The sequence below is a fragment of the Erythrolamprus reginae genome, chromosome 11, assembly GCF_031021105.1.
Source record: "Erythrolamprus reginae isolate rEryReg1 chromosome 11, rEryReg1.hap1, whole genome shotgun sequence".
Lineage (NCBI taxonomy): Eukaryota > Metazoa > Chordata > Lepidosauria > Squamata > Dipsadidae > Erythrolamprus > Erythrolamprus reginae.
Genome location: NC_091960.1, coordinates 28,275,430 through 28,290,115, shown reverse-complemented (window position 1 = coordinate 28,290,115; position 14,686 = coordinate 28,275,430). Strand labels below are relative to the sequence as shown.

Sequence of the window (14,686 nt, the reverse complement as noted above, 5' to 3'; positions counted from 1 at the left end):
GCTAACTGATTTCATAGTTGCTCAGAAGTTTCATCAGCTATTGTTTATATGCTATGCAGTAAGTCTCCTTGGCTGGATTTTCTACAATGCTTCCTTTATTTTTGCTGTAATATTTATCTGTGTTGTTTAAACATGCAGTCTTTAAGAAATAATGAAAATATGTGTTTTGCGACTTCAGTGAATTTGTTGTGTCAAAGAAAAATCAACACACTTGTGTTTAGATCCTAGGATCTTAGTCCATTGAGGCAATGGTGTTGCTATATAATTATTACAAAGAATATAATTTTAGTTATAAAAGATAAATATAGATAAGTAACATTCTCTGTACTGAAGGAGCAGGTCCAACAGTCACATGGGTTACTCGCTGTCCAATCTGCATAGGACCGAGCCTTGTCTTTAAAAAGATTGCTGGATCCATCCCTTCCCCAGAATTCGCTTGGTCCTCCTGGCAGGACACGTGGTGGCTCATCTCCTCTCAAAACACCTTCCCTTTTCGTTCTTTCTCTCTCTCTGCAATTCTAAAGATAAGTAAAACCATTTACCATTATTCTTTTCTTCAAAGCCTTAGATTTTGCACCAGCTCTACTGGGCTCGGCGCCAAAGGGAGAAGCCGCGGCGCAGCTAAAGCCGCAAATTTCATAATCACCCTGCTTGTGCCGCTGCTGGATTGCATTTACAAGTAAATCTACTCGGCTGGGAGGTTATTATTTGTGGCCCTTTTTTCCTCCAGCGGTGTGGGACACATAACAAACTTTCTTGTTCGTCTGCTGGACTTTTAGTCTTTCCTCCATTCAAAAAAAAAAGGGAGCGTTTTATTTGGCACGAAGGCCCTCAGCGCCCAGTAATTCCGGCACTTGCAGCTCACCCACGCGCAAGCCGCTTGGCGCCATAAAGTCCACCGCGTGGCCCGGAGTAGGCAGCTAACAGCAAAATAAAAGAATAAAAACTATTATAAAAACTCCTTATTTATAAAAACATTCATCCATACAGCTGGGGCAAGATGGAGCCATTCACCAGCTCCAGGTCTGCCAAAAAAGCCATGTTTTTATGGCCTTTCGGAAAGCCATGAGGGTGGTGATCGTGCGGCTCTCATGAGGCAGTTGATTCCAAAGAGCTGGAGCCGCCACAGAGAAGGCCCTCCAACGCGGTCCTGCCAGCTGACACTGTCTGGCTGAAAGAACCGTGAGAAGATCAACTCTGTGGGCCCTAACCGGCCACTGGGATGTATGTGGCAGAATGCGGTCTTGTACATAATCTGGTCCAAAGCCATTTAGGACTTTAAAAGTGATAACCAACACCTTGGATTGTATCTGGAGATGTATTGGGAGCTAATGCAGCTCGCGGAGATTTGATGTAACATGAGAGTACCTAGGTACACCCATAACAGCTTGAGCAGCTGCATTTTAGATGAATTGTAGTCTCCGAACACTTTTCAAGGATAGCCCCATGTTTAAATTAAACACTTTTAAACATTTGTTTAACCCTTGTATGCTGTTCGAAAAAAGTTCCTAGTGATATGTTCGGGTCACATACGACCCGGACAGAAAACACTTCATTTGAAGTGCTTATGTTTGGTCAATTTGAAAACTTTTTTCACTTGGAAAGTAGTCTGAACATTTCTGCACACAATGATATGAAAATTGAAATGAAAAAATTAATCCTTATTGGTTTATTTTGCACATAAATGTGCTGCCCCCCCCCGTTTTTGTGATTTTTTTTCAATTTATGGATAGTTTTGCTTGCAAAATGCATTCTATTTTACTAAAGTTGGTGTGGGATTGGTAGCTTGAACATTACTGCACACAATGATATGAAAATTGAACTGAAAAAATTAATCCTTATTGGTTTATTTTGCACATAAATGTGCCTCCCCCCGTTTTTGTGAAATAGTCTTTACTTTATGGATAGTTTTGCTAGCAGAATGCATTCTATTTTGCTAAAGTTGGTGTGGGATTTGTAGCTTGAACATTTCTGAACATAATGATATGAAAATTGAACTGGAAAAATTGATGCATATTGGTTTATTTTGCATATAAATTTATTTCAATTTATATAAAAATTATGCTGTTAATTTCAAACTTACATACTTTTTTTTAGTAAAATGGATTTCTTTCATAAAATTAGTTATCTGGCTACAATGTGGTTGATTTTCAAAAGGATATTCCAAATATTTATAGACAAATATGTATAAACAGTGACAATAATGGCACACAGCAAGGCCGGGGGGGGTGGCCCTTTTGTGGCAAAAATAAACCAATAAGAACCATTTTTTTCAGTTCATTTATATTTTTCTCATGTTCAGAAATGTTCAATTTAGTATATCAAACCTTTTGGGGGAAAATTCCTTAGGGATTTGTAGCCTTAAAAAATATAAATTGACACGAAATTCAGAAAGGATGGGGGGAGGGGCTTTTTGATCAAAATAAAAATATAAGTCTCAATTTTTCCAGTTCAATTTTCATATCATTATGTTCATAAATGTTCAAACTAGTTTTCCAGTTGAAAAAGTTTTCAAAAAGATTAAATTCAAGTACCTAAAAAAAATATTTTTGGTCCTGTCATATACGAACAGAAACAGATTTGAAGTTATGATTTTTTTTTGCCCAGAAAACAATTAGCCACCACCCCAAAAATATTTTTTGATGACCAGCATTGTTAAATTGAGTAAATGAATGCCTAAGATTTTAAAGAATATTTCGGATTTGGAGCATAAAAAAATAAAAAGTGAAAATGATTGCAAGCAGCCGAGGGGGGGGGGAGGCCTTATTTCTGATGTTAAAAAACCAGTAAGAATCATTTTTTTCAGTTCCTTTATATTTTTCTTATATTCAGAAATGTTCAAGCTACCAATCCCACACCAACTCCAGTAAAATAGAATGGATTTTGCAAGCAAAACTATCCATAAATTGAAAAAAAATCACAAAAACGGGGGGGGGCGGCACATTTATGTGCAAAATAAACCAATAAGGATTAATTTTTTCATTTCAATTTTCATATCATTGTGTGCAGAAATGTTCAGACTACTTTCCAAGTGAAAAAAGTTTTCAAATTGACCAAACATAAGCACTTCAAATGAAGTGTTTTCGGTCCGGGTCGTATGTGACCCGAACATAACATTAGGAACTTTTTTTGCTCAGCAAAAACTAAGCCCCCCACCCCCCAAAAAAAATTCTCATAGAGAGAACCCCTGAAATGATGAAAAGTCATGAAATTTCAAGTTTCAGATATGCAGGGAAAATTTTTTACAGGGACTCAAACTTGGCTTCGGGTCGCATACGACCCGAACAGAACAGCAGGGTTAAAATAATTTAGAAATAGATTGTGTTGTTTTTTTTTAAAAAAAACCAACACAGTCTGAAAGGTGTACCAGGAATTCAAAGCACAAAACAGCAATTTTAATGTGGAAGGAAACGAATAAACGATCGGATCAGGGTGAAGATAGTTTCTAATCTACCCACTGAAAAAATAATAAAGTTTGTGGTTTAGAGGAAACAAGTCAGCTTATGTAGCTGTAATAAGAAATAAAAGTTTATGTAAATTTAAAATTAGAATTCAAAATTAGAAAACACAGAGATAAGGTAAGACTTGTTTGGCATTTAAACACATGCTACAAGTTATTTTTATTTATTATTTTTACCATATTTTGTCTAAAACTTAAAAGTTGTATAAGGGTACTGATACTGAGATTATACCTGTAAGCATCTTCCATCACCCTTGTGTAGTGATCAGATATTATTATTATTATTATTATTATTATTATTATTATCATCATCATCATCATCATCATCATCATCATCAATTTTTATCACAATGGCCAGTTGTTTTGTAAGATTATTATTATAATTATTATAATAACATGTTACTGTTGATATAATGCAGCTTCACTCTGTTTACATTTAATTTAATGAGCTTTCATTTCTTCTCTCTGAATGTCAGGCAGTTTAAATGTGCAAATATACTTCTTTCCCTCTTTCATTTTTCTAGGGAGGTAGTAGATTCAATGGTGCAGCATTTTAAAGTGACAATATTTGGTGACCGTAGACCAGTTTATGATGGAAAAAGAAGCCTTTATACAGCCAATCCACTCCCTGTAGCAACAACTGGGGTAAGATGATTTCCTTATTTGTGACAAATTTAAAGCTACAAGAAATTGCTTCAGTGTTATTTTCAGTTACTTGTTACATATTTCAGTTACTTACATATAGATGCTGATTTTATTCATTTATTTTACTTGTCATTGGTGATATACTGTATGCCAATAATTTGACTGACAACCAGCAATTTCAGTCACCAATTTCAGCAAATTGATAACAGTTTACAACAAAAGTATTTAAAAGGGTAAGAAACCATTTAAAAATGAGGACAACAGAAGTATTTACAGAGTATTGCTAATTTGTTTTAAAATACAAAAACTACATATTTAAAACATTTTGCAAAGAAGCATAATCAGAAAGGAAGGAAGAGAGGGAGGAAAAGAAAGGAAAAGCCTTTACTAGGAATTAACAATCTTTCTCTGGATACTGAGAGTGACAGCAGAAGGATTTGAGAGTAGACAGACATAATGGGACTGTTGAACAAGTGCAATTAAGTGGATTTTTCATCACCATCATCATCATCTTTATAAGGCATATAGCAGACAGGGTCAGGTCCAAGCCCAAAGGCAACATGGTGAAATCAAATCCAGTCTTTGATTGCACTTAATGGACAGAATCTGCCAGACTAAAGCTATACCTTCTAACCTACTTAGCTATATCCAAAGGGGCAGCTACCCCAATATGTCAGGACCCACGCTGAAATTAAGAAGTACATCCCTTGGCAACCCATCTCTTTCAGACCCCACTTGGTATGTCAAAAAGTACCCTTTTGCCAGGAAGGGGATTGACAATTCATTGAAGCCTATCCAAATGTTATGTACTAAAATTTAAGTCTGTGCATACTTCTGGAATATCATTCAAGTCCAGTCAACAAAGCAGTGGAAGTGATGTGCCGGTGCCTGGAGGCTGTTGGGGCCTGGATGGGTGTCAACAAACTCAAACTCAACCCAGACAAGACGGAGTGGCTGTGGGTTTTGCCTCCCAAGGACAATTCTATCTGTCCGTCCATTACCCTGGGGGGGGGGGAATTATTGACCCCCTCAGAGAGGGTCCGCAACTTGGGCGTCCTCCTCGATCCACAGCTCACATTAGAAAAACACCTTTCAGCTGTGGCGAGGGGGGCGTTTGCCCAGGTTCGCCTGGTGCGCCAGTTGCGGCCCTATTTGGACCGGGAGTCATTGCTCACAGTCACTCATGCCCTCATCACCTCGAGGCTCGACTACTGTAACGTTCTCTACATGGGGCTACCTTTGAAAAGTGTTCGGAAACTTCAGATCGTGCAGAATACAGCTGCGAGAGCAATTATGGGCTTCTCCAAGTATGCCCATATCACTCCAACACTCCGCAGTCTGCATTGGCTGCCGATCAGTTTCCGGTCACAATTCAAAGTGTTGGTTATGACCTATAAAGCCCTTCATGGCACCGGACCAGAATATCTTCGGGACCGCCTCCTGCCGCACGAATCCCAGCGACCGGTTAGGTCCCACAGAGTTGGCCTTCTCCGGGTCCCGTCGACTAAACAATGTCGTCTGGTGGGACCCAGGGGAAGAGCCTTCTCTGTGGGGGCCCCAACCCTCTGGAACCAGCTCCCCCCTGAGATTAGGATTGCCCCCACCCTCCCTGCCTTTCGTAAACTCCTTAAGACCCACCTTTGCCGTCAGGCATGGGGGAACTAAAACACCTCCCCCTTGCCCATGTTGTTTTGTTGATTGATTGACTGTGTGCCTGTTTTTTATATATACTGTTTTTTATGAGATTATTAATTTAAATTGGAACTGGATGGGTGGGCATTGGATTTGGTATTGTGTACTGTACTGTTTTTTATTATTGTTGTGAGCCGCCCTGAGTTTGCGGAGAGGGGCGGCATATAAATCCAATAAACCTAAACCTAAACCTATTCCCCAAGAGGTCTGGGTGACCCTTTCTTGTGGTATTCAGAAAAGGCACTGAAAACCTGCCTATAAGTCAATGTTTTGTGATTTCACCAAGGGGTAACTGATGAGGGAATGGTTGAAATGGCTTTTTATCTCCTTTCCCATGTGCATCATTTTGTTTTTATACTTTTGCATTTGAACCACTCAGTGAGTTTTTAAAGACAGACACATTGAGCCTAACTAACATATATTTATTTATTTTATTTGGATCCTACCTGTTGTAATAGGAGTTCAATTGGCTTGTGTAGTACTTCCTTATTTCCCCCCAGAACAACAAGTCTACAAGTTGACAAAATTGAACGGGTCCAAAGACGGGCTACAAGAATGGTGGAAGATCTTAAGTATAAAACGTATCAGGAAAGACTTCATGAACTCAATCTGTATAGTCTGGAGGAGAGAAGGAAAAGAGGGGACATGATCGAAACATTTAAATATGTTAAAGGGTTAAATAAGGTTCAGGAGGGAAGTGTTTTTAACAGGAAAGTGAACACAAGAACAAGGGGACACAATCTGAAGTTAGTTGGGGGAAAGATCAAAGGCAACTTGAGAAAATATTATTTTACTGAAAGAGTAGTAGATCCTTGGAACAAACTTCCAGCAGACGTGGTTGGGAAATCCACAGTAACTGAATTTAAACATGCCTGGGATAAACATATATCCATTGTAAGATAAAATACAGGAAATAGTATAAGGGCAGACTAGATGGACCATGAGGTCTTTTTCTGCCGTCAGTCTTCTATGTTTCTAAGACTGGTTAGGCCGACAAAACGTAGTTGTCTGAAATCACCTAGTGAACTTCTCTGGTTGAAGATGGACTAGAATCTGGGTCTCTTCACTTCAAATCAAACATTTTTAGACTACACTGTCCTGTGTGGGAATGTGCACCTGGAGAAATTGAAGTGGCGTGCGGGGGAAATGATCTTGGCCACACCAAGCATCCCCAGGGAGGAAGCAGCTCATTCCAGAGAAAAGCCCAAAATGAGAGATTGTGTAATCTCCAGCTGGATGGGGAAGGAAGAGGTTTGGGGTAGCTGCCTCTTCTTACTCTATGGCAGTGATGGGGAACCTATGGCCCGTAGAGCCATATCTGCTGAAGGAGCCCACGACGGCATCAGAGGGTACACCGGTAGCCCCAAAGACAGCAGGCCTTTCCCTGGTCCTCAGGCTTCAGGAGGCATTTCTGAACCCTGGGGAGAGCGAAAAACAGCCCAATGGCCTACTGGAGGTCTGGAGGCTCCAGTGACATATGTGCGCTTGGGGGGGGGGGGAGTGCAGGGGGATTGTGTGCATGCGCACCCTTTTGGCACACAAGCAGAAAAAGGCTCGGTATCACTGCAATACAGTATCTCTTGGACCATCCTTCTGCATGCTGCTCCTTTTAAAACCACAGAATATGAAACTATGAAATGCTGATGCATATTTCATGTAGTATTTTGTGTAACTGCAAAATACTAGAAGGAATGCTTTTGTCTCCCTTTGATGTGCCAATCCTGACCCTGACAATGTTTTTCAGATGTTCTAACTTCAAAATAGTTCATACTCTTGTGTAGTTTTAAGTAATCTTTTAAAACAGCTTTCTCAGGCTACAGTGCAAAATTTGAAGAAAATTACCATGGGACATAGTTTATTTAGTTAGTAGATTTTTGAAGCTGCCCAGATCAGTGTAATTCTAGGTAGTGTATAATAACAATTAACGCCCCCCCTCCCCAAATTGCTCCAGAGAATAGAAGCAGCTGTTGAAAAGGCTTTACATTTTTATTTCTATTTAGCATCTGTAGAAATAGGCTCCCACTGAGAACAGTTTTAAATCTGTATCATAAATGGTTTGATATTTATTTATTTAGCAAATTCGTATAGCTGCACATCACACAAACGTGACTCTGCATGATGTGCAATTAAACATACAGTTAAAAATATAAATGACTATCAAAAACAATTCAATTAATTAAACATAAACATATATCAAACTGCTTTTCTACAGTTGCAATTCTATCTTGCTTAAATCTATACAATCTTTTCAACATAGGTCATAGTAAATAAACTACCGTTTTGTAAGAATAAATTATAGATTTCAAGTTCAATAATGTCAAATACAGATATATTTGATCTTTTAAAAAAAGATGTATTCATTCATTCATTCATTCATTCATTCATTCGATTTGTATGCCGCCCCTTTCCACAGACTTGGGGCAGCTCACAACAATAATATGTTGTGTTAACATTTTAAAAGAGGGGATGCTTAGGATTCCAGATTCCTAAGTTCAACATGGTGTTTTAAATATTCTCTTTCCACATTCATTTCCTCCCTGAATAGCTATAGATTTAACAGTCAGGGAAGTAAAGCTGATTTAAATCACGTCATTGAAATTCCTTAGCAAAGAAATGAAACTAAAATTTGTATGCAGATTTCTTTTCACTGAGCTTGAAAACTTTTTTTAAACTTCCTCTTCCATGGTTTTTTTCTCCCAATAGGTTGATTTGGATGTAACATTGCCAGGAGAAGGTGGCAAAGATCGTCCCTTCAAGGTCTCCATAAAATTTGTTTCCCGGGTAAGCTGGCACCTATTGCATGAAGTTCTGACTGGACGAACCTTACCTGAGCCTCTGGAATTGGACAAGCCAATCAGCACTAACCCTGTTCATGCTGTTGATGTGGTGCTACGACATTTACCCTCCATGAAGTAGGTTTCCTAATGTCCTATGTTCCATTTATTTCCTGAGATAATTTTTTGTGGAGTTGTGCTTTTAAACTTGCATGCAAAGATTTAGGAGATAAGGAGAGCATGCATTTTGCATTAGTGAGGTCACTAAAAGTTTCCCATTTCTGTTTGTTGAGCATATTCTGCTAGAAATGAATAGGAAAATCCTTGAATAATTGGAAAAGTTTCCCACAAGGATGTTATTAAGTGAAGATCAAAGGCAATGGAAGACTTGTGAATTTGACAAGTGACAGACAATGAAATAAAGTGACAGACACTAAAGCGAGAAAAATGCCAGCTATGTTGCTTGTTTTGTATATTAGGGCTGTATCTTGGAATTACAAAATCTGTGTTTTAAAGCAATTGTATATGAAGATATACTTCCAGGAAGTGGCTGTTGATAATGGGAACTGGTCTTTGAAAAATTAAAAAGAAATCTATTCTCCAATGCACTGCTGCGGAGAGTCCAACATGGGTAATGCTTCAGCCTGATTGGCTAGGGACTGAGTTAAATTAGAATAATTATAATTAGCTCCACCCTATTCTACCCCCAATAGCTCAGTCTTAAAAACTCAGTCGTAGTGTAGGGACTAGAGTTTTTCTTCTCCACTAGTTACATGTTACATGTTACAAATTAATGTCTTTCCTTTTTCCCTTTTTCTCTTCTATCTGCAGCTGAGGAACAGAAGACAGAAGAATTCAGGCCCCTGCCCTCCGAGGGTATAGCCTGCAGCTTCTTTACCTCCTCAGGGCCTCTGCTCTCAGCGAGCACTGCCCAGAGGTTAAGGCCTTTACTAGGCCAGGTCCCTGGCCTCCGTGGCCATACCACCCCCCCAGCCTAGATTGCCAAGATGGGCTGGCAACGCGTGGTGAGGTCCCTGGCCACGGAGGGGGCTAGGCATGGCAGGGTCTCCACCCCTCCCCAGCGCGCGCTTGTTTCCACAGCAGTGCTTACCGCAGGTAACAGAGGAGAATCTCAGTCTTGGATGCTCCGTAACAAGCCGCCTCTCACATTTGCAAGCCGGAAAGCGGCGGTGGTGAGCACGGCGGAGCGGCGGCCGCCTAACAGCTGATGGGCAGGCCTTTGAAGTCACCGGCGGCGGAGGTGTCCTCCCGTCAGACAGAGGCCCTGTTTATGTCCTTTATGCCATCCTTGATGGGCACGAAGGTGTCCCCTACAACAATTAGCCATTGTCTGAAATCTTGCATCGTGAATGCTTATGAATCACAGTCCTTACCGGTTCCGGGACACATTACTGCCCACTCTACAAGGAGTGTTGCAACATCAGCGGCATGGACTTCTCAGGCTCTTTTGGAAGATATTTATCGAGCGGCCACTTGGACCACTCCAGATACATTTATCAAACACTACAGACTTGACTCGTTTGGGTCCGCAAAGCGGCCTTTGGCCGAAGAGTGCTGCAGCGGGTGTGTGAAACACATACGCCCCTGGTCCAGCCATCGCCCGCCCTATCATCATAATCTTGGGTATATCCCATGTTGGACTCTCCGCAGCAGTGCATTGGAGAAGGACCGTTGAACTTACCTGAACGGTCTTCTCGATGCACTGCAAGGAGAGTCCAAACCCAATCCGACCAATTGGCCCAGGGGCTCAGTTGAACTTCCTGTTCTTAAGTTAATAAAGTTGTGTTGCTTTGCACTACTCCTTCGTTTTTATTGACTGAGCTATTGGGGGTAGGATAGGGTGGAGCTAATTATAATTATTCTAATTTAACTCAGTCCCTAGCCAATCAGGCTGAAGTATTACCCATGTTGGACTCTCCTTGCAGTGCATCGAGAAGACCGTTCAGGTAAGTTCAAGAGTCCTTTTATACACTTACTTGTTTAACTTCAGTTCAATGCCTTCAAGGATAAAATGTTCTACAAACCTGGTTTTCAGGACCCCAACATTCTCTTCCCCCAAAAAGGAGACAGACCCTTATAGGTGGGGAATTTTGAGGGAAAAGTAAAACTCCAGATTGAGTGATACTGGGGAAGGTGAGGTATAAAATGCTCTTTTTAAAAAAACCAACCCCCCCCCCCCCCAAATCCCTCTTCTGTGATGAATTCATTAGATAATTCAAACAAACTATTTTCTCTCACAACGTTCTCTTTCTCAGTTTTTTGGGGGAAAAGATAATAAATACCAGGTGATAAATCCTTTGTGTAGACTAAAGGTGCTAAATCTAGCTATTTTTCATTCCTGATTTTTGGTGTTTCATTCTGTTTGTATTAGATTTCAAGATTAGATTTGTATTAGATTAGATTTCAGATGTGATGATTTCCAGTACAATCATAGATTAAGGACAGCTCTGTTAGAAGGGCTTGTCTAGAAGTGTGTTTTCTATTTGCAAACTCAAAGTGAGATCCTACAATTAGCAATCCCTTTTAAGTTAAGTGAGGATTTTGAAACCCCGCCTTTTGCTTTGCCAGGTCCAGCTAGCTTTCGATTTAAGATTACAATTGGAACTTGTGTCATGAGTCAATGCAGTCATAAAACAAGTCAATATGACTAGTCTTAATTTTATGACCATTTTCACCATGGTCATTAAACAATCACATCACAGAGTCTTAATCTGTTTTCCCCCATTGTCATTGCTTGTAGCAATCATGTAGTAAAAACTATAGTAAAAACAAGCATGACTCACTTAACTATTGCATTGCTTGGCGATGAACATTCAGATCCCAGTTGTGGTCATAACTCGAGAATTACCTGTATTGTCTTTATTTATTTATTTATATTATATTATTATTATTGTTATTGTTATTATTATTACGAGCCACCAGACATTAATGTAGATTATGGTGATATGTGAAATGGATCAATAAACACTTGGTTCCTTCTCTGCATAGGTATACACCTGTGGGCCGTTCCTTTTTTTCTGCTCCTGAAGGCTATGATCATCCATTGGGAGGTGGCCGGGAAGTTTGGTTTGGATTTCATCAGTCTGTTCGGCCAGCAATGTGGAAAATGATGCTGAATATAGATGGTAACCACCAGTTCTGTTTTGAAAAATGTTCGAGGGTGTTTATAAAAGATTGATATTGTGCATGGATATGAAAATGCATTTATGAAGGCTTAAATATGTATACACATACACAACTGGTGTTGGTGTTTTGTGAGGAAAAGTCCTCTTCTGTTTCACAAATCTCAGCTTCCTTTTATAAATTCCTCATGTTGGCTTGGGGATTCGGGGATTGAAGAGCACAAATCCTTCCACTATCCCCAAATCCTTTGGATTTGAATGAAAAGATGTGTAAATAATATGTATGGAATAGCCGGGGTGGCACAGCAGGTAGAGTGCTGTACTGCAGGCCACTGAAGCTGACTGTAGATCTGAAGGTCAGCAGTTCAAATCTCATCACCGGCTCAAGGTTGACTCAGCCTTCCATCCTTCCGAGGTGGGTCAAATGAGGACCCGGATTATGGGGGCAATATTATGATGGCTCTGTTAAAAAGTGATATTGCTAACATGTTGTAAGCCGTCCTGAGGCTAAGGAGAAGGGTGGCATAAAAATTGAATAAATAAATAAATAAATATACCTGGATCTGAAAATAATTATATGTAAATAATAGATATGTAAATAATAGGCGAGTGAGCACAGTTATGTATAAATCATGGGAATTTATAAAAGGAGAAAAATACAATACAAACATTTATAAAAAAAGAATTATGTTGCAGTTCTGAAACATATTTTCATAATTGAACCTCAAATTTGCTTGATTTTTCTTCTTCTCTGAATTAACTCATGGAAGAATCAGCTGCATCTATACTTCAATAATGTAATTTTTTATTCTGATTCTCCTGCCTGTACATTGCCCATGCCAGGGAAGATCCCAGCAGGAGTTCTAGACCACTCACCAGGCTGCCATCAGGATGTTTTGTCTTCTGGTGGTTCTGGTTCTGTGGTATAAGAGACCTAAACAATACTTAGATCATTTTAAAAAGTATTCTATTTTGTAATAAAGTTGTTCTCTCAGACCAACACAAAGGCTAATCAGTCTTCATGTTGCTCTCTCCAAAGGAAATTTTTTTAACGTTACTCCAAAATTTAAAATTCCTGGGGAAATAGTTTTATTGATTGGTTGTGTTTATGTCTAACTGTATCAGGAAAAATTCAAGACATAGTACATGGTACTACTACTTGGGTTGATCTTTACCATTGTTTAATAACCACTTATTTGCTTTGTGGATTTTGTTAGCAAACTAATTTAGCTTCGGTTGCTGTTGATACAATATTTTTAATTTTGCAGCCAACCAGAATCCACTGGAGGTTGGTAATCAATAAATTTAAATCAATAATTTTCATAACATCTTGTGAAAAAAGAAAGGCTGAGATATAGCAACTGGTCAAACATTCACCAGGTTTGTCCATGATTAAGTAGGAGTTGAGCGTATTATTTTGTATTTCCAATATTAAGCATAAGCATTTGATGAGATTTCAGATTAAATTAATTATATTTATTTAGAAATTTTGAAAATAAAATCCATTTAAATCAGTTGAAGAATATTTTAAAGCATAAAATTATTTCAGCCAGCCTGAAATACAGATAGTCCTGGATTTATGATCCAGTTTCAAAGTTACAATGATATACACCGTTGCAGCCACATGATTGCAATTTGGGCACCTGGCAGTTGACTTGCCATTACAGTTATTTGCAGCATCCCAGTTATGTGCATGCTTTTTTAACATGGGATTTCCCCCCCCCCCCCCCCCCCCCCCCCCCCCCCCCCCCCCCCCCCCCCCGGTTTCTGGCCTTTACTTTCGGTTTTTGGAAAAAACTGCCCATCGACTAAAATGGATTCATAAAATGTTTGCTGTGCTCATTTAATGATCACCGCAAAAATTGACATAAAATTGGGTCAGGTCATGTGACTTGCTTAACAACCACAGTGACTTATGACCATAACTCCAGGCTCAATTGCGGACCTAAATCGAGGATTATTAAATGCTTTGGTCCAAAAATTGGAGCTGGAAAGAATGTGGTGTGTACACTCAAATATTTTGTGTGTACTGTTAATAAGAGAATGAGGAATCTGCTTAGTACCAGAAAAGTCAATATTTTTATTCATGACAAAATTAAAGTGTGGGCTTTGCGACATTAGATATAAGACAAGTTTCCTGATTAGTGATTATGTCAGTGAAGGGAACTATTTAAGTGGCATATGAATCTTGTTTATAATTATTCTCTTGCAGCCAAACAGATTCAAAATTCCCAGTACAGTGGTAATAATAATAATAATTTATTGGATTTGTATGCCTCTACTTACAAACTTAATTCGTTCCGTGACCAGGTTCTTAAGTAGAAAAGTTTGTAAGAAGAAGCAATTTTTCCCATAGGAATCAATGTAAAAGCAAATAATGCGTACGGTTGGGGAAACCACAGGGAGGGTGGAGGCCCTGTTTCCTCTCAGGAGATTCCTAGAGAGGCCCCACAGAGGCTTCTCCCCACCTTTTCTGACCCTGTTTCCTCCCAGGAAATTCCTAGAGAGGCCCCACGGAGGCTTCTCCCTGCCTTTTCCGGTTACAGTTTTGGAGGCTCAGGTTTGTAAGTGGAAAATGGTTCTTGAGAAGAGGCGAAAAAATCTTAAACAGCCAGGTCTTATCTAGAAAAGTTTGTAAGTGGAGGTACCACTGTACTGTATTACAGATTTGCCCTATCTGATGTCATGTTTTCAACTAGGCATTTTGACTCAATTCCAGCCTCTGAATCAGAATAAATCAGAGGAGAAAGAAAGAACTCCTGGGCATTGGAGCAGGAGAGCAGTGTTAGTCTGTCAGGAGGAGTCTGATAGCACCTTATCTGACTAACAGATTTTATTAAAAGACGAAGGCTTTTGTGAACTGCAACTCATGAAATCTTAAGCCTTTTAATAAAATCTGTTAATCAGAAAAGGTGTTACCAGACCACTTCTAAAGAATCCCTGGGGTGAAAGGTAGACTCTCCAGTTGATGA

General features: G+C 39.4%; 1 protein-coding gene across 1 annotated transcript in view; it reads left to right on the top strand.

Annotated features, from left to right (window-relative positions):
• LOC139174381 (protein argonaute-3) overlaps window positions 1-14,686 on the top strand; it is a 54,658-nt gene that overhangs the window by 18,835 nt on the left and 21,137 nt on the right. Inside the window, exons 3-5 of the mRNA XM_070764700.1 lie at window positions 3,985-4,105; window positions 8,501-8,709; window positions 11,581-11,717. Of these exons, the coding sequence (XP_070620801.1) occupies window positions 3,985-4,105; window positions 8,501-8,709; window positions 11,581-11,717 (467 nt within the window). The remainder of the gene's footprint in view (window positions 1-3,984; window positions 4,106-8,500; window positions 8,710-11,580; window positions 11,718-14,686) is intronic.